Source organism: Cibotium barometz, chromosome 54 (assembly GCF_041138505.1).
Source record: "Cibotium barometz isolate CiBa-2024 chromosome 54, ASM4113850v1, whole genome shotgun sequence".
Lineage (NCBI taxonomy): Eukaryota > Viridiplantae > Streptophyta > Polypodiopsida > Cyatheales > Cibotiaceae > Cibotium > Cibotium barometz.
The window spans coordinates 10,512,834-10,537,881 of NC_141099.1; the positions used below are offsets into that span (position 1 = coordinate 10,512,834).

The 25,048-nt window shown below is 40.4% G+C and overlaps 1 protein-coding gene across 1 annotated transcript; it reads left to right on the forward strand.

The window, feature by feature from the left end:
* Positions 1 to 24,286: 24,286 nt before the first annotated feature.
* LOC147607846 (lachrymatory-factor synthase-like) lies at positions 24,287 to 24,817 on the forward strand. Its single transcript, XM_086790115.1, has one exon. It carries the CDS (start codon positions 24,287 to 24,289, stop codon positions 24,815 to 24,817), a length of 531 nt encoding a protein of 176 aa, XP_086646241.1.
* Positions 24,818 to 25,048: the final 231 nt, after the last annotated feature.

The window sequence follows — 25,048 nt, forward strand, 5'->3', positions numbered from 1 at the left end:
ATAAAATGCTAATATCTTTTACATATAAACTCATATGAGATTACCACTTTGTACCTTAGATCTTCACATAATATGGAGCTTAACTTGATTTTTCAAGAAAATTTTAAGATATTTGTCTATTTTCTTTAAATATTTCAAGGTCTTTAAAGTGTTATAATATACGCCACTTTTTGTACCCACAATAGCTACCACTTAAAGTCCTCAATCTTGTAGATCAAAAGAGTGGGTAGATACTGAGACATTAGTAGAATGTGGTGGTTAGTAAAAATTGCAAATCCAATGGTTGGATTTTTAATGATCTCCGAGACTATCAGAAGGCCTGTAAATAATAATAATCTAATTAGTAAAATTACATTTTTGATGTGAATCATCTAAAACCTATAGGGACTAGTGTACTTGTAATGGTGCATCCATGGAAAAATAAATTGGATCACTCTAAGTATGGAAAGATCATTTGTTTATCATTTCATCATATTTTTTTATTAATTTTGATTAATTAGACTAATTTATATTAACTTAAGTTATATTGGGTTAATTTAAGGGCAAGCGTATTTTCTATTATTTGCTTGATCTCATTTTAAGTACCTTGCCTTCCAAAATTTGCTCTCCAAGCATTGTCCCAGTCCAGCATAAACTGGATAAAACTGGACACCCTGATCTTGCAACAACCCATCCATATTACAACACATAGAAAACTCTGATTTGGTAAGTTAATGGCTCTCTAAATCTCTCAATGCATGCATAATCCTAGAAATATATACATGAAGTCTACGATACAAAGGTATAATATGTTAACCAATGATAATGCGAGGGAGAAGGAGAGCTTGATTTCCTTGCAAGAAGCAAACACACACACAAGAGAGTTCAAGACACAAGAGAGAGATGGATGGCTGAATTTTATTCTATCTTCTTCTCTTCTCTACAAACATATAACTAAAAGATAAGAGTACATACATAAAGGGAAAGTACTCTCCTACAACAACATACAATGGTCGATTATATGAGTTGGTGCTATAACTATGCCATAACTCTAGTACTACGAAGTGGTTGTCACACACCCTGTCATCTATTGGCAGCATATCCCATAATCTCACCAAATTTACCGGTGGCATAAGTGCCAAAGCTATCACCCAAGTGGGTCATCAATGTCCGCCCATAGCACTAGTTGAGCTTGATTTCTCAGGACTCCCCCTCAAGCTCAACTCCACACACTACACTCTAAATAAACTCCTAAACCTATGGAGCTTCTCTGTGCCCAATGCCTTCGTGAAGATGTCAGTCCTCTGTGCTGCTGACATATACTAGATCTACATCACCTGCTAGAACCTTCTCCCTCATAAAGTGATAGTGCACCTCAATATACATGTTTCATTCTAGCATGGTATATGAATAAGATTACTCTCACACACATATGTTATGGCTCACCCTAACCCTCCTTGAAACACATCCAAAAAGAGATTAACTGGTGAACCGCAACTATCGTGGAGGATCTTTCCAATGGCCGAGCTTGTAACCCTTCAGATCTCCAAGCTCTACAACTCCTTGAGAAGCAATTCCACCATGTCTCCCACGAGCGTTGTCACACCGCCGCATTGCACTACAGGTCCTCGTCCCTCCTCTCACCTCAGTTCACTCACACACACTCACTAGCATGCATTAGGGAGAGATATTAGCAAGAGGATTACAAAAAGCAAGACTGAATTGCACAATGGGAGAGGATGTTGTATTATGAGAGAAATTCAACTTACATACATGGCCATAAGTGTTCACACTCGCTTAAACTGTGGCCAGCCGGGCACTTTAGGCTCATAAGAGGCCTAATGCTATTACAATACATCACTTAGAACTTCATCCTAACTTGCTACCACACGCTCTTGAGGCAGGAATGGCCATATTAAATACTCCGGCACACCATTACGGTCGCCCATCCAAGTTGTAGCTTTGCACACTATTTCTTCATATCCTCCATGTATGACCCTTTGGTGTATCTACCGCTCCTTGATGTAAGATAATGGCGGTAGCTCTTGTTAATTCTAGAATTGGATTAACATCCCCCCCAACCTCATGGCGATCACGTCCTCGTGAGATCACGTTGAAGACCTTTGTGTGGGGAGAGTGAACAAGCTTTGTTGATGCCGTTGGTCTTTGTTCCTCCGAAAGAAATAAGAAAAGCTAGTTGATGAATGAAGAGGTTAGTGGTGTATTGGGAATTCCTAACATGGGGGTGGGGTTTTTTGTGAATGATTGCATTTTTATATTTGTGTCAGCTCCTTTTTTTTTGGCTCAATATGTTTTTGGTAATCATCGACAGGGTTAAATCTGATTTTTGTTAGTGGGGACACTAAGAGATGTCAATGGATATCTATGATGCTGAACGCAAAAGGATACAAGCCTCTTCCTACCATCTCTGCGTCAATGACCGACTCTGATAAAGCATCTACTCCTTCAACCCTATCCTCACCTATGAAGTTTGATGCCAAGACCTCGCAATCAACATCTATTCCTGAAGAAGTTCCCACAGCCAAACCATCTATCTCTAACAAGGAACTCAAAGGAAGAGCTTATGCACCTTCATCGACAAACGTCACCAAAGGAGACAACCACATGCTCAAAGGCCTCATCATCGACAGCCACTCCACAAGAGGCTCTAACCTCATCATCAACAATGCCCATGAGTCTCAAACTTGCAGCCTCAGTGCCAACCAAAGTCAAGGAGGGCCCCAAACCTTCCACATCAACCCTAAAGAAAACTCCACCAAGATTCCCACAATCATAATAACTTAATAGTATCAAAATGTGGGTGGAGAAGCAGCTACTTGTAGCTCAAGGCTACTATGAAGGTGCCAATCAAATCTAGGTGTCTCAAGAGTCAAAACCTCTTCCTCAAGGTAGTGACCGAAAGCCAAGGAAAAAGAAAAGTACTCCACAAATGTTATGGCTCACCCTGACCCTCCTTGAAACACATCCAAAAAGAGATTATGTAGTGAACTGCAACTATCATGAGGATCTTTCCAATGGCCGAGCTCGTAACCCTTGAGGTCTTCAAGCTCTAAAACTTCTTGAGAATAAATTCCATCGCGTCTCCCGCCGTGAGCCAAGATTTTCACACCGCCGCGGTGCACTACGGGTCCTCATCCCTCCTCTCACCTCACTTCACTCACACACACTCACTAGCATGCATTCGGGAGAGATATTAGCAAGAGGATTAGCAAGAGCAAGACTCAATTACACAATGGGAGAGTATGTTGTATTATGAGAGAAATTCACTTATATACATGGCCATAAGTGTTCACACTCACTTGAACTATGGCCGATCGAACACTTTAGGCTCATAAGATGCCTAATGCTATTACAATGGCTACTCTCATAATATATCCATGAAGTACATAACTTAGGACTTCATTCTAATTTATTACCACACACTCTTGAAGTGGGAATCGCCATAAATACTCTATCACACCATTATGGGCGCCCGTCCAAGTGGTAGCTTTGGACACTACTGCTTGGTGTATCTACCCTCACTCCTTGATGTAAGATAATGGCAGTAGCTCTTGTTAATCCTAGAATTGGATTAACATCCCCCGCTTCTGTGATGGCGATCGCGTCCTCGTGATCGCATTGAAGACCTTTGTGTGGGGAGAATAAACAAGCTTTTTCGATGGTGTTGATGTTGAGTGACGTTCAATGGTCTTTGTTCCTCCAAAAGAAATAAGAAAAGCTAGTTAATGAATGAAGAGGTTAGCGGTGTATTGGGAATTCCTAAGGGGGTGAGGTTTTTTGCGAATGATTACATTTTCATATTTGTGTCAACTCCTTTTTTTGTTCTTTTTCTTTTTCTTTTTGGCTCAATATGTTTTTGGTAATCATCGACCTAAGAGATGTTAATGGATATCTATGATGCTAAATGCAAAAGGATACGAGCCTCTTCCACAAAAGCCCCTCTAAACATTGACCTACCATCTGCGTCAACCTACCGACTCCGATAAAGCATCTACTCCTTCAACCCCATCCTCACCTACAAAATTCGATGCCAAGACCTCGTAGTCAACATCTATTCCTGAAGAAGTTCCCATAGCCAAACCATCTATCTCCAACAAGGAACTCAAAGGAAAGACCTCGGAGCCTATGCATCTTCATCAACAAACCTCACCAAAGGAGACAACCACATGCTCAAAGGCCTCGTCATCGACAGCCACTCCATAAGAGACTCTAACCTCATCATCAACAATGCCCATGAGTCCCAAACCTGCAGCCTCAGCACCAACCAAACCTTCCACGTCAACCCTAAAAAAAACTCCACCAAGGCTCCCACAACCACGATATCTTAATAGTATCAAAATGTGGGTGGAGAAGCAGCTACTTGTAGCTTAAGGCTACTATGAAGGTGCGAATCAAATTTGGGTGCCTCGATAATCGAAACCTCTTCCTCAATGTAGCACTCAAAAGCCAAGGAAAAAGAAAAGTACTCCACAAATGTTATGGCTCACCCTAACCCTCCTTGAAACACATACAAAAAGAGATTACCTGGTGAACCGCAACTATTTTTTGTGAGGATCTTTCCAATGGCTGAGTTCGTAACCCTTGAGGTCTCCAAGCTCTACAACTCCTTAAGAAGCAATTCCACCGAGCATTGTCACACTGCCGTGTTGTACTACGGGTCCTCGTCCCTCCTCTCACCTCACTTCACTCACACACACTGACTAGCATGCATTAGGGAGAGAGATTAGCAAGAGCGAGACTCAATTGCACAATGGGAGAGTATGTTGTATCTCACTTCACTCACACACACTGACTAGCATGCATTAGGGAGAGAGATTAGCAAGAGCGAGACTCAATTGCACAATGGGAGAGTATGTTGTATTTGAGAGAAATTCACTTATTTACATGGCTATATAAGTGTTAACACTCACTTAAACTATGGCCGACCGAACACTTTAGGCTCATAAGAGGCCTAATGCTATTACAATGACAACTCTCATAATATATACATCACTTAGGACTTCATCCTAACTTGTACCACACGCTCTTGAAGTGGGAATCGCTATAAATACCCATGACACTATTATGGGCACCCGTGCAAATGGTAGTTGTGGACACTATTGCTTTATATCTTGAATGTATGACCCTTAAAGTTTGGTGTATCTACTGTGACTCCTTAATGTAAGATAATGATGGTAGCTCTTGTTAATCCTAGAATTGGATTAATATTCCCCCCTTCCTGATGGTGATCGCATCCTCATGATGGCATTGAAGACCTTTGTGTGGGGAGAATGAATAAGCTTTATCGATGGCGTTGATGTTGAGTGACATTCAATGGTCTTTGTTCCTCCGAAAGAAATAAGAAAATCTAGTTAATGAATGAAGAGGTTAGTGGTGTATTGGGAATTCCAAAAAGGGGGTGGGGTTTTTTGCCGAATTATTACATTTTAATATTTGTGTGAGCTCCTTTTTTTTATTTTATTTTCTTTTTATTTTCTTTTTTTTAGCTCAATATGTTTTTGGTAATCATCGGCAAGGTTACATTTGATCTTTGTTAGTGGGGACACTAAGAGATGTTAATAATGGGTGAGAAGAGAGGGAAGAATCCGGAGGAACGTAGACTTAATCATCAAAACAAGATGGTGATTTTATCAGTTTCTCATTTGATTAATTGAAGTGACATTCATCTTTTGAAGTAATTGGCTTTTGATGATGTCCCTTTGTGTGGCAGGATTCTTATTAAATGTTGTTGAGAAGGACTTGTTCTTATTAAATGTTGTTGAGAAGAACCTGTTCTTATCTTCTTTTGCCCATGTGCTTTTTATGTTTTTATGTATATTTCAGTGCTCTTATGAAGTATATTTACATGAAGTACAAGAATTGAGTCATATAGACTCTTATTGAACTGCTCTCTATTGAAGTAGCCACTTGTTGGTGAGGATTGAAAAAATTACGTTGACTTGCAAGGCTAATATAGATATCTTTAGTAAGGATTGAAGATCATTGATTTGTGAAGATGGTGGTATCATTTCGAGAGGTTTATAATTTGAAGGAAAATTCCAGGCAATGGGTTGTACCATTGACCAGGCTTTCGCCCACCATGGCCCCCCATCCAGAGATATACCTGGAAGTTGAGGATGGTGAGGTTGTGGTGCAAATGTTCTCCAGTGCATGAGCATGAATATGTACTCATGGAGCAGCTGCTACATTAATTCAGCCCAAAAGAATAGTAAGAAATAAGCTTAAAGAATCTATAATGGCTATTGAAGATCGTTGGGAATGTGGTAATGCGTGATATGGCTTAATTCGAGGCTTAAATCATGCACGTGCAAGTTCTTAAGCCATGAGACTATAATTTGTGATTGAGAAACCTGAGCTCGTGAGATTGCAAGATTTTTGGCTGTGAAGGGTTATTTCGTGAGATGGCCTACTTTGGTGAAGTTGCAGGTTTTGACCCCGAAGGTTTTTTGTTTTTTAATGGGTCATCTAGGTCATGACTTGCAAGCAACCGCTTCTTATGCACTTATTTCTCACATCTAGAGGGGTGACAAGAGCATTGTTATTTTGTCCTTGATGCGCTTAGAAGTCTCCATTGCAGATGTGAATATTGATTCTGGAATTTGTTGCTCGGATGTTGTCAAGGCAGTAGGGAAGACTATTGATTGTTTGGTTGAACACACAAGCTCTTGTGTTGGTGCTAAATGCACGAGAGTTGTTGAGTGATTTTCTTGTCGTTGCTTGGGCCTCCATTCTTGTCAAACTTTAGGTGAAGTTGTTGGGGTTGAAGTCGGTGGTGAGGTTTTCTTCACATTGTTCTATTTTTGCAACCATATGATGGAATTACCATCATAGTATTCTTGTTGTTGAAGCACATGCACATGCACATGCACCCATCTTTGATGAACACTGTAAATTGGTGGCCGATGTGCTTTGTAATGAGGATTTCTTCTTTGTGCAAGCTTAGGGGACTTTGTGATGCCCTTGGGGACCCAAGATTTGGTATTTATTTGGTATTACCCTTGTACGTGCAGCATTGTTTTTTGGTACCCACACTTGTTGCATTGGTGGAGTTTTTTGAGGAACCCGCACAGGCTTTTGTGTACTTTTCTTTTTCCTTGGTTGAGGAAGATGTTTTGACTATCAACAAGGCACCCAGATTTTATTGGCACCTTCATAGTAGCCTTGAGCTACAAGTAGCTGCTTCTCCACCTACATTTTGATACTATGAAGATATCATGATTGTGGGAGTCTTAATTGAGTTTTCTTGAGGGTTGATGTGGAAGGTTTGGGGCCCTCCTTGACTTTGGTTAGCGTTGAGGCTGTAGTTTTGAGACTCATGGACATTGTTGATGATGAGGTTAGAGTCTCTTGTGGAGTGGCTGTCAATGACAAGGCCTTTGAGCATGTGGTTGTCTCCTTTGGTGAGGTTTGTCGATGAAGATGCATAGGCTCTAGGGTCTTTCCTTTGAGTTCCTTGTTAGAGATAGATGGTTTGGCTATGGGAACTTCAGGAATAGGTGTTGATTGCAAGGTCTTGGCATCGAACTTCGTAGGTGAGGATAGGGTTGAAGGAGTAGATGCTTTATCAGAGTCGATCTCGTTGACGCACATGGTAGGTCATTGTGTAGAGGTGCTTTTGTGGAAGAGGCTTGTTTTTGGACTGTTTTTTGACTCGATTTTGAGGCTACTTATCAGAGGCCAAAATGGTCGATTTTGACTTCGGACGGCAGAGTCCAAAGTTAAAGAGCTCGATGTCACCTTTCCGATGAGTCCTAGAGTGCCTTCATCAAATATACAGTTTAGGAGATACGGGCCTCCAAAGTTTCATGCAGTGACGTGAACTGGACTTCACAAAAAATTCCCAAAAAAAATCAACACCTGATTTTTCACGGCGGCCAAATTTTTTTTTCTTTCACGGTCAAAAATTTTTCGCCCCAATTTCTCTCATGGCCAGAATTTTCTTTCACAAGACTGGAATTTTTTCATCGAAATTTCTTTCACGTTCGGAATTTTTCTTTCACAGCCGGAATTTCTTTCACGGTCGGAATGTTTTAGCCGGAATTTCTTTTGCGGTTGGAATGTTTTGCCATAATTTCTTTCACGCCCGGAATGTTTCACCATAATTTCTTTCACGGCCGGAATGTTTTGCCATAATTTCTTTCACGGCCAAATTTTTTTTCTTTTTTGCAGCCGAAATGTTTTTGCTGGAATTTCTTTCACGGTCGGAATGTTTTCGTCGAAATTTCTTTCACGGCTGGAATGTTTTCACCGGAATTTCTTTCACGGCTGGAATGTTTTCGCCAGAATTTCTTTGACGACCGGAATTTTTGTCACAACTAGGTTTTTTTTTGGGAGCCTAGTGGGAAATACGAATTTCCCTTTTTGGGGGGGAATATTTTTTTAATTTTAAAAGAAAAGGGGTATGGGCATTTTTCCAAAAAGGTAAGTGGGAATCAAAAAAGTCAACCTTTTTAATGACACCCCTCATAAATGACCCCCCCAAAATGGATAATTTTGACAACTCATGAGCATCTACTCATTGAATGCTCATTAGCCTTAATGAGTTATGTGAAAAAGTGATTAAAGATTAATCCAATATTAATCCTTTCACTAATCTTTCCCTCTTTTACACTAATCAAGAACTCTAATTAACCAATAATCCTTAATTAATTCACACAATTGAGAACATCAACAATTGTGTAAATTAATCTAAAATAGAAAATTAATTAGACTCTTAATTATGTAAAATTAAGCAAAGAGAGTCAAATTTCTCCAATTGATGAAAAAATTGATGTGATTAGGTGTTTTGATACATCTAAATGCTCTCAAAACACTCAAAAATACCAATTTTGACTACTCATCTGATCAATTTAGACCCCAATTAACACATTTTCTAATTTTTTAGCCTCTTGAACAAGATTAATCACCCGTAATTGCAAAAACTAGCCCATTAAGAGAAATTAGTTAAATTTAAGGATTTTTTTAATGGTTGTTTTAAAAGATTAAGCTACTCCTAATGCTTGCTAATACTTTAATCCAAATAATTTTAACAACAAACACACAATTAACTTAGAATTAATGATCTTAGTTCTATGTTTAACACCAAAGAAAGCTAAAATTCACTAAAAATTACATTCTATTGCATTGTTTGATGCAATGGATGCAAACTAAGTCTAATAATACAAACTATGTGCAAGCCCTAAGAACATGAGAAACCACAAAAACAACAACAACAACAACAATAAAAATAACAAATTAATTTAGAAATTTAGCAAAAAATATTCTTTTCAAAAACAAAAAAGAGAGCTATTCTACAACAAATCTCACACAAATCACCATCAAATCCACATCTTTTTCATGGGGGACCATTAATCAAGATAATGGGCGATGGGTTATACGTAGATTAGAGACAAAACGATGGAAAAATCCCAGGGATGACTCCCCGCGCGAGCGGTGCCAAAAATGTTATATCTCACCCTAACCCTCCTTCTTCAAACACATCTAAAAAGAGATTACCTGGTAAACCACAACTATCATGAGAGGATCTTTCCAATGGCTAAGCTTGTAACCCTTGAGGTCTCCAAGCTCTACAACTCCTTGAGAAGTAATTCCACCACGTCTCCCGTGAGCGTTGTCACACCGCCACGTTGCACTACGGATCCTCGTTCCTCCTCTCACCTCACTTCACTCAAAAACACTCAATAGCATGCATTAGGGAGAGAGATTAGCAAAGAGTCAATTGCACAATGGGAGAATGTGCTGTATTATGAGAGAAATTCACTTATGTATATGGCCATAAGTGTTCACACTCACTTAAACTATGGTCAGCCATCCGAGAACTTTAGGCTGAGAAGAGGCCTAATGCTATTACAATGACTACTCTCAAAATATATCCATGAAGTGCATCACTTAGTACTTCATCCTAACTTGCTACCACACGCTCTTAAAGCGAGAATCGCCATAAATACTCCGTCACACCATTATGGGTGCCCATCCAAGTTGTAGCTTTGGACACTATTGCTTCATATCTTGAATGTATGACCCTTTAGTGTATCTACCGTGACTCCTTGATATAAGATAATGATAGTATCCCTTGTTAATCCTAAAATTAGATTAACATTGACAACCAATCCGTATGTTTGATCTCATAGATAAAATCCGCAATGAGCTTATCTATTTCCTCCTTTACAATTGCTGCATTCATTTGGTATGTATACGGGTTGAGCTTCCTTGGTCCCGCAATATCCACTTCATTGACTTCTATCGGGACGGGACATCGTATGATGTGGATAGCCCATCCTCCTTAACCCTTGTTTTCATCAATCAGACCACTTTACATTCTTCAACAGTATAGGTTTTGAAGTGGTGGTCGGGTGTATTGAGAGCAAGTCTAGTTTGTCCTCATTTTTACTTTTGGTTTTAGCCATGATCTTTCTAGCCTCACGTTCAGCTTCTGCCAAGGCTTTATTGTGTTTTCAGTGCCCATCTTTTGTAAGCTTGACTTTCTCCTTGTGTCTTCCCTCCAGTGATATCTTACTTAACTCCTCACCCCAATCCTTAGATAACTCATCGTGTACCTTAGTGGCCTCAAGGTATCTCAGCCCACTGAGCATCCGTGGGTTTTTTTCATAATAGGGCATTTCATCGAGCTATATATCGTTTCTATTTTCGCCACCCTCTTGAGGCATTGAGAATTGTTATGGCCCTCTGTTATGGTCCTTTCTGTATTCGATGTCTCCTCTTTTGATGATTCATCAATGGTCTGCCAATTAACCATACAGATAGAGGTCGTGCGGACAGTTCTAGATTCCACATACTGGGTCCTCCTGGGTTGCATCACATCTATGATGGCCAACACATGCATCCAATTTTCACTAAAGGCTGGAGGAAAAATTGACACATACACTTCCATTTCCTCTTCTTCCTTGAAATTTCCCACTAAGGGTTGGCATATTTGTATAGAGGTGGTCCGTTCCATTGTGATCGAATCATTACCAATTGCCCTTCAATGGGGTGTGCTTTCCATGTTCTCAGATCAATCTTGAAGATTTGCGAATCCCTACGTACATACACGTGATCTAAGGCCCAATCATGCACCAATTTAGATTCCCTCATGATGAACAGTCTCTCCAATATTATGTCATATGAATCAGGTTGGAGCTGGAAGTCCATGACCACAAATGTGTGATGGTAGCGAAACGAAAAGAGTTTGAATTTCACATTCTCCAGAAGTCCAATGGGCCTCAAAGATGTTTCGTCAGTCATTTTAACGATTAGATCTGCTTTTTTTTAGATCAGGCTTCCCCCAATTTTCCCAGTAACATTTTGTAATGATGCTAACTCCCATCCCACCATCTAGGATAGCCAATGTCTGGTACCCGTTATGATGAATCGGGATTGTAGCATTTGTGTCGTCGCTTTTGTAATAACGCCCCAGCTGATTAACTAGTATCTTAACGACTCGGGTTTTCCTTGTGTGTCTCAAGGTTCCTTCTATCAAAGGTAGCAGAGCCTCATCTATAGTATCAGCTAGCCCACCTTCTACCCATTCTTTTATGTCTGTCCATAGGGTTGGTGAATTTTGTAACAGTTGCCCTAATGGCATTTGTATAGGCATGGACAGCATAGCCACGAGACTTCCTATGTCTCTGGGTTCTTTGGAGATAGATGTATGTGCCTCGTATTCCTCCATAGTAGGGAAGGAATGGATGGACTCCCCCAACACATTTTCCTCAAACATTCAGGACAGTGTGTTTGCTTGGGACCCCTCTTCTGTTTCTTCTAGAATTGGGGTAGGCACGTCCAATTCCCTCTCCCTAGATGGCTTGTTTTGTGGATAATTTATATCCCTGACCTGGTTAGCCCTTAGCTTATTGGCTTCATAAAGCCATTGGCACTCTTCGACTAAGGCCTCGGAGTCTTTGAGATTTCTTATTTCCTCACATCAGCATTGGGGTATTCCCTCACTCCTTCAGGAGTTTTTGGTTTCTCCTTTTTCTCTTCTAGGTCCGGCCCTTTGTGATTGATCCTTTGATCCCTCACTCCTGCAGGAGTTTTTGGTTTCTCCTTTTGCTCTTCTAGGTCCGGCCCTTTGTGATTGATCCTTTGATCCCCCTCTTCCCTCAATTGGGTGGATCCTGTGTCGATTGTATCTTCTTTGTTTCCATGTTGGATTGTGACTCTTGTGTCACTCTTACGTACTTTTTTCACTCTTCTCCTACGGCCAGTTCTAGAAACATTCGCATCCGCTCGGTTCTTTCACTTGTCTCCTAATTGAGCTTGAGCTCTCGTTAGGACATTGAGTGATGTGATATTTCTAGTTTGTACACTAATGGTTCAATTGACTGGTGGCCTAATAAGTAGTAGAAGTCAAACCACTTGCGTGGTATGGACAATCTTTGATCAAATGATCAATCCCACATTTAGTACAGGTAAGTACTGGCATGTCATTCGACTTAGCAGCCACTTGTTGAGGTTGGTGGGTATAAACCATAATCTTGTTTGGGCACTCAGCGACTCGATGCGGCCCTTCGCCAGCCAAAACATTGTAGTGATCCTCTTCTCAAGTTCAAGTTCATGTCCTTGCCCTTCCATTGTACTATGGTTTGAAACACAGGTACTGGCATGTTATTCTATATGATGTATTATTCAAGAGTGACCTCCACTATTTCCTCATAGTGCTCTCTGCTAAGTTCTACTTCATGCACCATATCAACATCTTCTGACGGTTCTTCAATCAATACTTGATTGATTTTAGCTTGCGGTGGTTGTGGTGGTAGAACTGGTGGTGGTAGAGATGAAGCATGTTGTACCCGAAACATCCCCCTAGGTAAGTAGGAAGAGGTGGGTTGTCCAACAGTAGCAGTGATCTATACAGGTGTGGTGCAGGTAAAGCCAATGGAGCTCTACGTGCTAGTAGCTATACAACATTTTGGAATCTTGGATTGAAGTGTCATGATTCCCTAATTTTACATAGTGGGCACAATAGAGTAATGGCCTTGCTCTTAATCGGTGGTAGTGTGATTCAATCTACATATAGAGCACCACACCAGTTCCCTATGGGGGTAAAGATGATTATTCCCATGCCCACATGTTTCTCTTCCCTCTACTTTCAATTTCTCTAATATGGCATTATTGAGCTCATCCACCATCATGTTCCTGACTTGCTTGCTCTAATTTCTTGGTGACTCAAGACACGCGAAGTCGTAGTTGTTGAAGATGTTTTGACATCTTCTAATTGCTGGGAGAACTAGGGAAAACCCAATCTAAAAAGGGTAGATCTAATCATTAAATGGCATAAGGAACATCTTCAAGACCCATTGGAGTTTTGGAGAGTGTGACACTCAAACTCTTTACATTTTGTTACCATCATACCTTTGTGGTAATGGACTTCCTACGCCAGCCCGACTCTTATGACATAAATTGGGGAGACCCTTCATGAGACGACGGAGTCGAAATTGGTGCATGATTGGGCCTTAGATCATGTGTATGTGCGTAGGGATTCACAAATTCTAAAGATAGATCTGAGAACGTATAAAGCACACCCCATGGAAGGGTAATTGTTTGGTAATGATTCGGTCACACAACAGAGTGGACCACATCTATACAAATATACCAACCCATGGTGGAAATTTCTAAGGAAGAAGAGAAAACGGAAATGTATGCATCACTTCCTCCTCTGGACTTCAGTGAAAACTAGATGCATGTGCTAGCTACCATAGATGTAATGCAACCCAGGGGGACCCAGTATGTGAAATCTGAAAATGTCCTTAGTATGGTTAATTATCACACCATTGATGAAGAATCAGAAGAGGATACCTCTAGCATAGAAGGACCATATCACAAAGCCATACCAGCGCTCAATGCCTCAGAAGATGGCGAAAACAGAAACGATATATTGCTCGACGAAATGCCCTATTATGAAGAAAACCCACGGATGCCCAATGGGTTGAGATACCTTGAAGCCACTAAGGTACATGATGAGTTTTCCAAGGATTGGGGTGAGGAGTTGAGTAAGATATCAGTGGAAGGATAGCACAAGGAGACAATCACTCTTCAAGAGCCAGAAATACCTAAGCTTACAAAATCTTGGCGTCGAAAATGGAATAAAGCTTTGGTAGAAGCCAAACATGAGGCTAGAAAAGTCATGGCTAAAACAAAAAGTGAGAATGAGGATAAACCCGTAGTACCAGACCACTTCAAGACCAGACAAGCTCATTGCTGTGGATTTCATCTATGAAATCAAGCACACGGATTAGTTGTCTCACCAATCGTAATAGTGCCAAAAAATAATGGAAAACTTAGGGTATGTGTCGATCTTAAAAAGGTCAACATAGCTACTCAAAAAGACCATTATCCATTACCATATACGGAACATGTTTTAGAGAGAGTGGCTAGTGAAGAAGATAACAGCTTCTTGGACGGATTTTCAGGCTACAATCAGGTGTCAATAGTACCAAAAGACCAGCATAAGATAGCTTTCAATACAATGTGGGGAAGATCATGGCTCGCAAGGTACTTTAGGAAGGATTATGGTGGTCTACATTATTCGGAGATGCCATAGAATTTTTTAAATGGCGCAAAGAATGCCAGTGTTTTGCTATCCCACAACAAAGGGACAAGATGCTGCTCACCCCTATTAGTGTAAGACAACCCTTCGAAGAATGGGGAGCAGATTTTGTTGGACCTATTAATCCCACGAAACATCCATCACAAGCCCATTATGTGATCATGGCCCCACGGCCTATTTCAATAAATGGGTAGAAGCCAGAGCCTCAAAGTGAGCAGGATGCATGAACAACATCAAAATTCTTATATGAGTTAATTATCTCGAGGTTTGGTTGCCCATTAGAATTAGTAAGTGATCACGGCTCACATTTTATTAATGAGGTGATTAATATTTACTTACTGGATTCTTAGTGGTCCATCAGAAGTCATCACCTTATTATCCACAGGCTAATGGTCAAGCAGAGATTTTGTGTACTATCTTGATAAAAACCTTGGAAGTAAGTCGAACAGACTGGGAACATAAGTTAACACAGCAGCCCTATGGGCATATCGAACATCATATAAGGTAGTGATGGGATACACTCCCTACCGTCTAGCTTCTTATGGTGGAGGCAGTAATGCCTATGGAATACCTAGTTCCGAGTTTAAGGATTGCAGTGCAAGAACGTGTGATGAAGAATGCATTAGTTGAAGGCTAATCAACTTAGAGAAGCTTGATGAAACCAGGCTAATAGCATCGCATGAACTCATGGTCGAGAAACTACGCAGGAAGCATTGTTTCAACAAAAAGAACTAGAAACATGATAGCTTGTCCTCGTGTATGGTGTACAAAAGCACAAAAAAAAAGAAACTCAAATATAGAGGCCTGGGACCCTTCCAAGTGTCTGAGATCACACCTCAAGGGTCGGTTAGAATTGACACAATTGATGACATACAGATGGAGGGTTACGTCAATGGAAGCAACTCAAAAAATATTTTGGACCACTGACCCAGGAGATGCTCTTGTAAGAACGTCTCTTAAAACAACAAAAATAGCTCGCAAAAGGAAAAAATCCAACAAGCTCAAGAAGAGGCTAAGGCAAGGGAGGCCAAAGCTAAACAATTACTCTAGAAGAGAATGTTACATGTCAACATGGCTTCCTTGACTCTCGCGGAAGAGGAGTTGAACATTAAGCCAGCACGACTCAAGGTGCAACTTGCTCCAGCTAAAGGCCATGCAACGAGCATTGCACTAATAGATACAGGATCAAGTCATAACTTGATCTCATATGAGACATGGGAAGCTTTAGATATACCACACCACCTTCTTGAACCCATTGATGCACAAGTATGTAGTGTACACTTGATAACTATAAAAGCTGAGGGATTTTTAAGTGTAAACATTTCCATCAGAGATAATTCCTTGGTTGGGAAAGTATTTGTTATGACTGCAAGTTCTATAGAAGAGGAAATGATTCTAGGACGATCCTGGATTCGCGCCAGCAAATGCAATATCCAATGGGAGAAGAGGAAAATGCTGTTGAACGAGGATGACAATGTCATGTCCATACCCTTATGGTGCCTAGCAAACATAGGAAAAAAGATCATGATTAACGAAAGAACGACACCGAGCATAGTAACATCACCTCATAAAATAGAATAAGCATCAGTCCCACAAACACCATATTGGGGAATGTGAGAATTTCCCACAAGTTTGGGACACGTGGTCAAAAGTTTGGATTAACCATAACTTGAACACCACTAATCCAAAATGAGCGCTTTATAGCTCTTTAGATTCTATTTTTCAAGCGCTTTCCAACGATAGGTCATATGATAGGGTTTTGAGAAACTTACAAACATGTTATCCATGTCCCCTTTTTTAAGTATTCAAAAATGGGAATTGGAAAATTCCCAAATTCACTAATATGGTGTTCACAAAGCCTACACAAAAAAACACCCAAAGTTGCAGGGTACACAGAAGTGGGTGCCCAAGGTTCAACTAAAAAACCAATCCCACAAGAAGGAGAAGAAGGATAACATGGGGAAGATTCACAAAGGAGCCAAAAATTAGACTTGGCCTTCACAAACAAGTTGGCAGTACTCCAAACATACCAACATCCCACAAGGACTTCATAAGCAATGGGTCTGAAAAGATTTGCTATAACGAGCACAAGGATACTACCAAGGCAGCAATACGGCAGTGTGGGTACCCAAACCCCGCTTAGTGGCCACCATCACAAGTAGTTCTGGTAAACAAAGGAAAGGGTAGTAAACGAATATAGCATCAACTCTCAACCAATGCTAAAAGTGAACAAGCATTGGTGTGTATGAAGAAGATAACTCAAAAAGATAGGTTGGGGATTGCCAAAGCAATGTCAATAACCACTTCGATCAAAGAGCTAAACAAGGACCCTAAAGGTAGAAACAAAGAAGTTCAGCAAAGGGACAGAGATAAAAGCCCCCAACCACAAGACCCAGTTATAACATTGTTCAGTTGGGTGGAAGGAAGAATTAAAAACTCCCACACAGGCTAAAACGCCTGCAACAACACTTGCCCCCCCTAGAAGTGACAAGGTGTCACCTTAGTTTTCATGGCAACAAAAGACGAAGGTATCCATTTGTTGCCCAATGGATACAAGGTAAAATGGGTATCATTCACTCATTTAATGCATGTTTGAATGATTGAGCATGAAGAAAAAAATAGAAGGTATCAATCTTGCACATTCATGATCCAAAAAAGTTCACGTCGTGAACTGTTTCCAAGAAGTTCACGCCGTGAGCCAATCCTAAAAGGTTCATGTCATGAACTGATTCAAAGCGGTTCATGCCGTGAAATGGTTCAAAAAAAGGTTCATGCCATGAAACAGTCACTTCTCACCACAGGCCAATCGTCGCAAGATGTCACATGGCTTTCTTCATTATGGAAGCCGCCCTGTCCGATGACTTCGTTAAAAATTCAAAAATTCTTTCCTTTTTTTATCATTTTGCATCGTGCGTCCATTGCTAGCACTTTGAGATCCCGTTTCCAATCATCGTGAATCATCTTCCCTGGTTTTTCCAACCATAATCGACAATCTTAAGGTGGGAGCTAAGACCTTTTCTCATTTCCTTTTCATATTCTTTTTTCCTTTTGATTTTGATTTTGATTTTTATGTTCAATCAATATCTTCTCGTTAATAATCATGTACATTAGTATTACTCGAATTCGGTGTTTGTTCTAAATAATTCCTTGTGGTATCGTCACTTGAATGCACTACATCTTTTGATAACAAAAACATAAAAAATGATAACATAACAAAAACCTGCACCTTCACGCTTCACTGAAGTTTCATGGAACTTATAGTTCTCACGAAACAACAAAACCTGTAACTTCATGCTTCACTGAAGTTTCACGGAACTTATAGTTCTCACGAAACAACAAAAACCTACAACTTCATGCTCCACTGTAGTTTCACGGAACTTATGGTTCTCACACAATTAACATCTCCCGAGATTCCGTCTCATGAAACTCCCTTTCACATAATCACATTTCACGTGACCAACTCTCACAAAACTCCCTTTCACGTAACCACCTCTCACGGGATTCCGTCTCACGGAACTCCCTTTCACGTAACCACCTCTCACGGGATTCCGTCTCAATTCCATCTCAAAGAACTCCCTTTCACATAACCACCTTTCACGACGTGACAACTTCTCACGACCTGCAGGTTCTCAGAGGAGTAACAAGACCTTGGACCTTAACGCCACAACATTCACCTATCAATTAACACACCTTGTTTATTGCTCCTACACTAACACTCTTCTCATCTCAACTAATCGGTTTACCATTAAAAAAAATTTTAAAGAAAGGAAAAGAAAAGGAATGGTACCCACCCCACCAGTCTCAAGACTGATGTTCTTTGCATGTACAGATATCAGTCGTAGAAATAGAAGCCGTAGAGAGACCCCCCGCAGTCACCCAAGCCAATGCTGTAGGCTCTCCAACAAGTGAGAAGAAGAAACCAGTGCAGGTACCAAAAGTGAACTACTTGGGCCCATATGCCCAAGCCTTCCATGGGGCCATTATCAGCAGCAAGGAGATCCTTATGGCCCATGGAAAGGTCGCACTGTATTACCACATCCCAAAGTGCCTCCAAATCTTGGAAGATGCAGAGGTCAAGGAAAAGTTGGAAAAAGTGGGCCTAGGGAGAATGGAGCAAATACTTCCAAGGAACATCAACATGGAGCTGTGTGCCAAATATATCAAGACTTATGACAAAGACACCAAGCGTGGCATCATCACGAAGGCCGATGGCACAACAGAGCAGCTCTTGATCATAGAAGAACTCATTTGTTCAGCTCTGCAGCTCCCACCACAATCAAAGTCCATGCCCACGCATTTGTCAAAATGCCTTTGGATGCTATGCTGAATAAGAGTTTATATAACTCCAATGGGGCAGACTACAAGAATATCAGGGATGAGGTTACAAAGAAAGCTTGCAGAGCTATGCCACTGATAATACAGGTGAAGTGAGTGGATCATCAACAGGAGCTGAGGAATCACAAAAGACATTGAGACAGCAACGACCCCAGTGTAGGATAACAATAGCACATACAGATACAGGCAAATAGCCAAGAAATGTAGGGCCATCAAGCCAAAGCAAAAGACAACGTCTAGAGGATGAAGAAAGACTACCCTAGCTTTCCTTCCTATTACAGAATGTCGATTATGTACAGTTCATGCAAGACACTATGGAAGGGCTAGATGAGCTGTTGAACCTACCACATGTTGGACTCAAAGAAGGCACAAGCACAAGTGCACCATGGGAGAAGGAACAAAAAGTATGGCGTTGCCACCTCCTCACAACACACATGCTGCATGATCGTAACGTTGCCCTTTGGAAGCAGGCACTACAAGACACTGTAGCCATACACGCGTTCAATATACGCGATAAGTTACGGGTGCATGTATATTGGCATCTAAATTCACGTGTATACTGGTTTCAAAAACACGTCTACCAGCGCGTGTATATTGGCATCTAAATTTGCATGTATACTGGTTTCAGAAACGCGTGTATCAGCGCGTTTATATACATGCAATTATTCCTTTACAAAAATACAAACCATTTTCTTTAAACCATCTCATAGTACATTATAGTATATATCATTACACCATCCCACTACATGCATTTACAACCAGGGATTTAATATTCACGTGATCACAAGATTTTTTGTGATAATAACACATGTGAATAAGTTATTCACATGTTCTGATGTTACCATTCACAAAATAACAGGTCACTTTCCATTTGGGAACCCCTTAAAAGCTTGGCTACACATGGGAATAAGCTATTTACATGTTCTCATGTTACCATCTTCACATAATAGCAGGTCAGTGGCCACCTAAGAAGATTTTTTATGCCCAACAAAGATAATTTTTTAAGGCCCTTGTGAAAGCTTTGTGAATATAACATGTGATCACAAGATTTTTTGTGTTATTAACATATGTTATTAACATGTTTACATGTTTTTGTTTACGTCAGTGAAATCCCTGTATACAACAATGAAATATATTCAAAAATAAATCATGAGATGATAATTAAAAGACAACATATACAATAGAAATGTCATCAATTTAGAACCATACAGTGATGGATTGGTTAGGATTCGATCTCATCTTCAATAAGATCCATCCTTGCCAAACGATCATCAATATCCATTTGATCAATTTGTAAGGCTACGATTAAATTTATTCCACTATCGATATTCTGTCCATTGATAATGGTATCGATGCCCTGATCATCCTCATCAACATCACCATCATCCTCAATGGTAGGGTCATTCTCATGATCATGAGAAATGGTACGCTCATCCTCATTATCATGATCATCTCTTATTTATGTACGCTAACATTGTCTCGTTTACCAATAACATGTTCCCAAATACCAGATCCCACATTCTTGAAGATGTGCATGGGATCAAGAAGATGGTTGATCTTAAGATGGGTCCAATATGGTAGCCGAAAAAAAATGGAGTACCTACACAAGGGATTGCTCTATGTGATCTTTAATCCAATTAGAGACTACACAAAACAAGATTGAAAAACATTACTATACCTGTTCATGCCATCTGGAGGAAGAATATTTGTAGACTCCCAAATACGCTTCCAATCTTTTGCACGAAGTGTTTGTGGAGTAATGTTACTCTTACTAGTAGCAACATATTTAGGATGATCTGACGGGAGAAATCGATGATGATTATCGATTATGGTCTTACACAAACCGTCAGCATACTCATGTACTAACGAAGGGCCACAAACAGGATATGCATGTTTACCCGATGTTTTCAAACCTGTTAAAATATAAATATAAGTTAGAATAATAAAGTCAATAGTTATAATTAATATAGCCAATAGTATTAAAGTAGGAAGGTAATTAGAATTCTTACCTAGGTTAACGAGTCAAACACACAAGTGTGGACCTTAAAGGACCACTTGGCAGCAGCAAAAGGCCACACATCGAGATGTCATACTGAAAATGTTTAAGGCCACGGAGGAGCAAGAGACCAAATACAAGGAACTGGAGAGAAATAATGTGCTCCTTAACCAAACCATTGTTCATAGAATCAAAGAAAATACAGACCTTAAGGAAAAGTTGGAACAAGCTAAAGAGCAACTCCAGGAGGAGGTCACCCACACCTATGAGGTCACAACTCTTCATGCCTAGCAATTACAAGAACTCTAGAATAATTCCATGGCCAAAGAAGAGGAGCTGTAATGACAGATCCAATAGTTATCCTCCAATGTGAAAGAAGTAGAAGACAAATCCACTCACTTACAGCAGCAAGAGAGAGAGCAATCAAACAAGGCACATGCACAGAAAGTGAGAGAACTTAAACGACGCCATCAGTGCCACTCAAGTCGAGATGCAAATGATGGTATTAGCACACCAAGAAGAAATGGCACAAATCATGCACCAATTATAAGATAGTCAGAGGTTGGCTGCCCAAAAGGCTCCAAATCATAGAAGCTTAAGAAAGCAAAGGAACAGCCAGGCGTGCCCAAGAGGAAGAAACCTGAAGATTTGAGGAGTTGGATGCTGCAAGGATGGTCCATGAAACTGCAAAAGCAAAGCTCCTCAACAACAATGACTCGTCTACAAGAGTTGGAATGCTAGTTGGCGATACAAGACCAAAGTCAATAGCCGGAGCCTACAGATGACATGTACCTACTCCTTGAGCGTGCCTTAGAGTTGGGTAAATTGCCAGTAACTCATTGGGACCCTCCTCAAACTCTTACTCTATTTTTGTCTACACTAACCCTCTCCTTACTTCAATACGATATAAATCTATCTCAGAACCTAGGCCTAGGTGAACTAGCCCTCATTAAGCAGAATACTGAATGCGATGCTGACCCCACAATTATAATGGGAATTTTATGGGGGGACATAGTCTTAACTAATCCACAAGTTATTGTCTTTTATCCATTACATCCTATAGTGTTAAACCCTCATAGTTGGTGTTAGGTACTCCAAAATTATGAAATTATGGACAACAATGTCGAAAAGTTAGACCTATTTGTTCCAAATGACATTGCCGAGACACCGGCCGACTCTACGAGGTGGTAGCACATAGCTATCAGTGGATTATAAGCCATGGGTGGCTCGAAGTTTACAATACTCACCAACATATCAACTTATGTGAGTCTACCGTATATCACCCCTTTGGAGTTCTAAAACTATACTCTATTATCTACAAACACTTAGAATCCACGTTAACCAATGTACTCTACAATTTTGATGCCACCCATATTGAATGTCCTACCATAAATCCTGAGGATATCCCTAACCTAGAAGAGTTTATGAAGTCTCACAAGCCTAGCCACCTACACCCTAGCACAGGTCATGGTCAAGAAGAATCCTTGTCTTCATCTTCAATTTCCACTTACCCCGTATATTCTAATGTCGCTCTAATAAACACTTTAATCCCTATCCTGATTCCCCACCTACTTATACATCTCAGGCCGACGACTGCATATTCTCTACTTTCACTCCTCAGCAATAGATTTTTCCACTACCAATTTATTTTCGCCGCATACATAATCTAGGCAAGGGCTTACTAAAGTATTGCAATGATCCCATTTACAACTTTGGAATAAGCATCTATGTCACACAAATGGTAACTAAAATCCTAGCTATGGCTCTTTTTCTTACCCTTTTAACACTTATTCTTTGAATACTATGGAATCCGATGCTACATACCCTTGGTATGTAAGCTATGTCCACCATGTATGCAATGTATTAAAGGTCTACTTTTCTTGGGAAACATGCGAATGAGAATGGGCACTCAATGTATTAAATCACATGCCTATGTCAATGGCCCATAGCTAAGTGGATTTATTGCATGACTACATAGAAAACACCATGCCATGCATTGTAGACAATAAAATACTATACAAAAAGTTAGGCTCATTAGTTCTCAATGGTGTATAACACCCTTATAAGGTTTTTTTTATCACTTGTCTCAAAGAAAACCTAGGATCAAGTTTCTGTATCTTGAAATTCTAGATTTGGATAAAAAAATTCCTTAACATGGATCATAATTAGTGCTTATAAAGCCTACTTATACCTAATGCAAATACTTGATTCTAACTCAATTTTTTAATTAGATAGATGAAGTTATCAACATATGTATAAAGAGTGCATTATGCATTTTGTATTGGATCTCTAAATAATGACAAAATAGTACGCACATCTTGTCTTAATACGGTGTATACATTGTTTTTCAATATGGTTGTGTTTTGATTTGGATAATATATTTACTTCACACACACACACACACACACACACACACACACACACACTCAGAAAACACACAATAGAGCAAATGGATGGAAGCTAGGAGGAGGTGCACTTACTATTCTAGGAGGGGTTGGGGTTGGTGCTTAAGTGAGGATATTATTCGAATCATAGTGAGTAAAGGTAGTGTGAAGGGAGTTTGCCAATGTGTTCACATATCCTCACCCTAAGGATTTGGGTGAATATATATATCCTTAAAAAGATTATGCTTGCACTATGCCCACAATTCCTAAGTTGTCATGTCTAAAAAAACATGGCCTAACATGTTTAATGCCCCAAAAGTGCAATAGAGTAGGTTTAGTACTAATTAATGTAATACAGAATTTGGGGCAATATCAAATGTGGCATGACAAATGTTGTTTCTACTTTGATTTTAAAAAGCATGCATATTAATTGGCAAATATCATGGGCTCCCTACATAAGAACTAAGAGAGGCACCCCTTCCATGAGGATTGTGTGAGGCGCCCTGGAGATGCTAGAGAGGTTTTATGGTGATCTAGAACTTTAGAGAGAATATGGGATGGCACATGGAAGTCGGTAGAACTAGAAGTTGGGAGAGTAGGGTGTTTGGAGGTTGGTAGAAGTTGGGTGAGTTAGAGGTGTTGAGACATCCTACTTCTTTAGTCAAAATATCTATGAATATGAAATTTAAGATTTTTAAGCAAGCATCTTCCTTGCTACAGGGAAGGCATATGAGGGGAGCACCTGTTTGTCCCTATGCTGTTTGTCCCTATGCGTCCATGGTGGTGGGCTTTTTTATAAAAAAAGGGAAGGAATGGAGGAGATGAGCTTGAGGCGGGCAGACCAACGTTGAGGACTTAGGTCTTGACTTAGGTCTTTCCACTCAATGGATTGATTGAGGCTCTGGCTACACGGCCAATGGCAATGACTCTAGCTGAGGTCCATGCAATGGCGACTCTTGTAGCACTTGTAATCTCATGGATCACAATCAGCGCTTCTAGCGGTTTTCTGAGCTAGCTGCAGCTATGGGTGATCAACAGGCGGCCGAGTTTCAATGGAAGGGAAAGCTTACTGCAGTGCTTCCAGCCCCTCTGGAGAGAGTATGGGCGTTGGCTTCGGATTGCTGTGGATTGCCCCAATGGATGCCTATGGTGGAAGCCTGCGAGCGAGTGGAAGGAGAAGATGGCAAACCAGGCTTTGTTCGCTTTCTGAGGGGTGAAATGTTCCCTCGTTTGGGTGGAGAGAAATCGTGGATCAAAGAGAAGCTGTTGCTTATGGATCCCATTGACAACAAGTATGCATACTACATGGAAGATGGCAATATTGGGCTCTCTAGTTATGTTAACACCGTGCAATTTTTTGACTTTGGGGAGGGCACCACCATCGTGCATTGGCATTTTGAACTGGATCCCGTCCCCGGTGCCATCAAGGAGGCCATCATTGACTACCTTGCCTTCTTGTATAAAAGCTCCCTCAAAAGGCTTGAACTTGCAGCTTCATCTCAAGCCATTGTATCACAAGATGAGTTTATCCACCAGCAAGCAACAGCAAGATAAAGCAAACTGACCACTTCTGGTGACACTAGCAGGAGCCAGGAGCCATGGTTACACTAGGAGGAGAAATGGCCACCACCTTCATGAATGGTCCTTTGCTAAAAGGGCGATAACCATTTCTACACATGATGCCCACAATCATTTTCTTGATGATGAGGATGAGGCTTTTCAAAGCTTAAACACCAATCACAAACACACCTTTTACATCATATTCAATATGCTCTTTCTAAATTG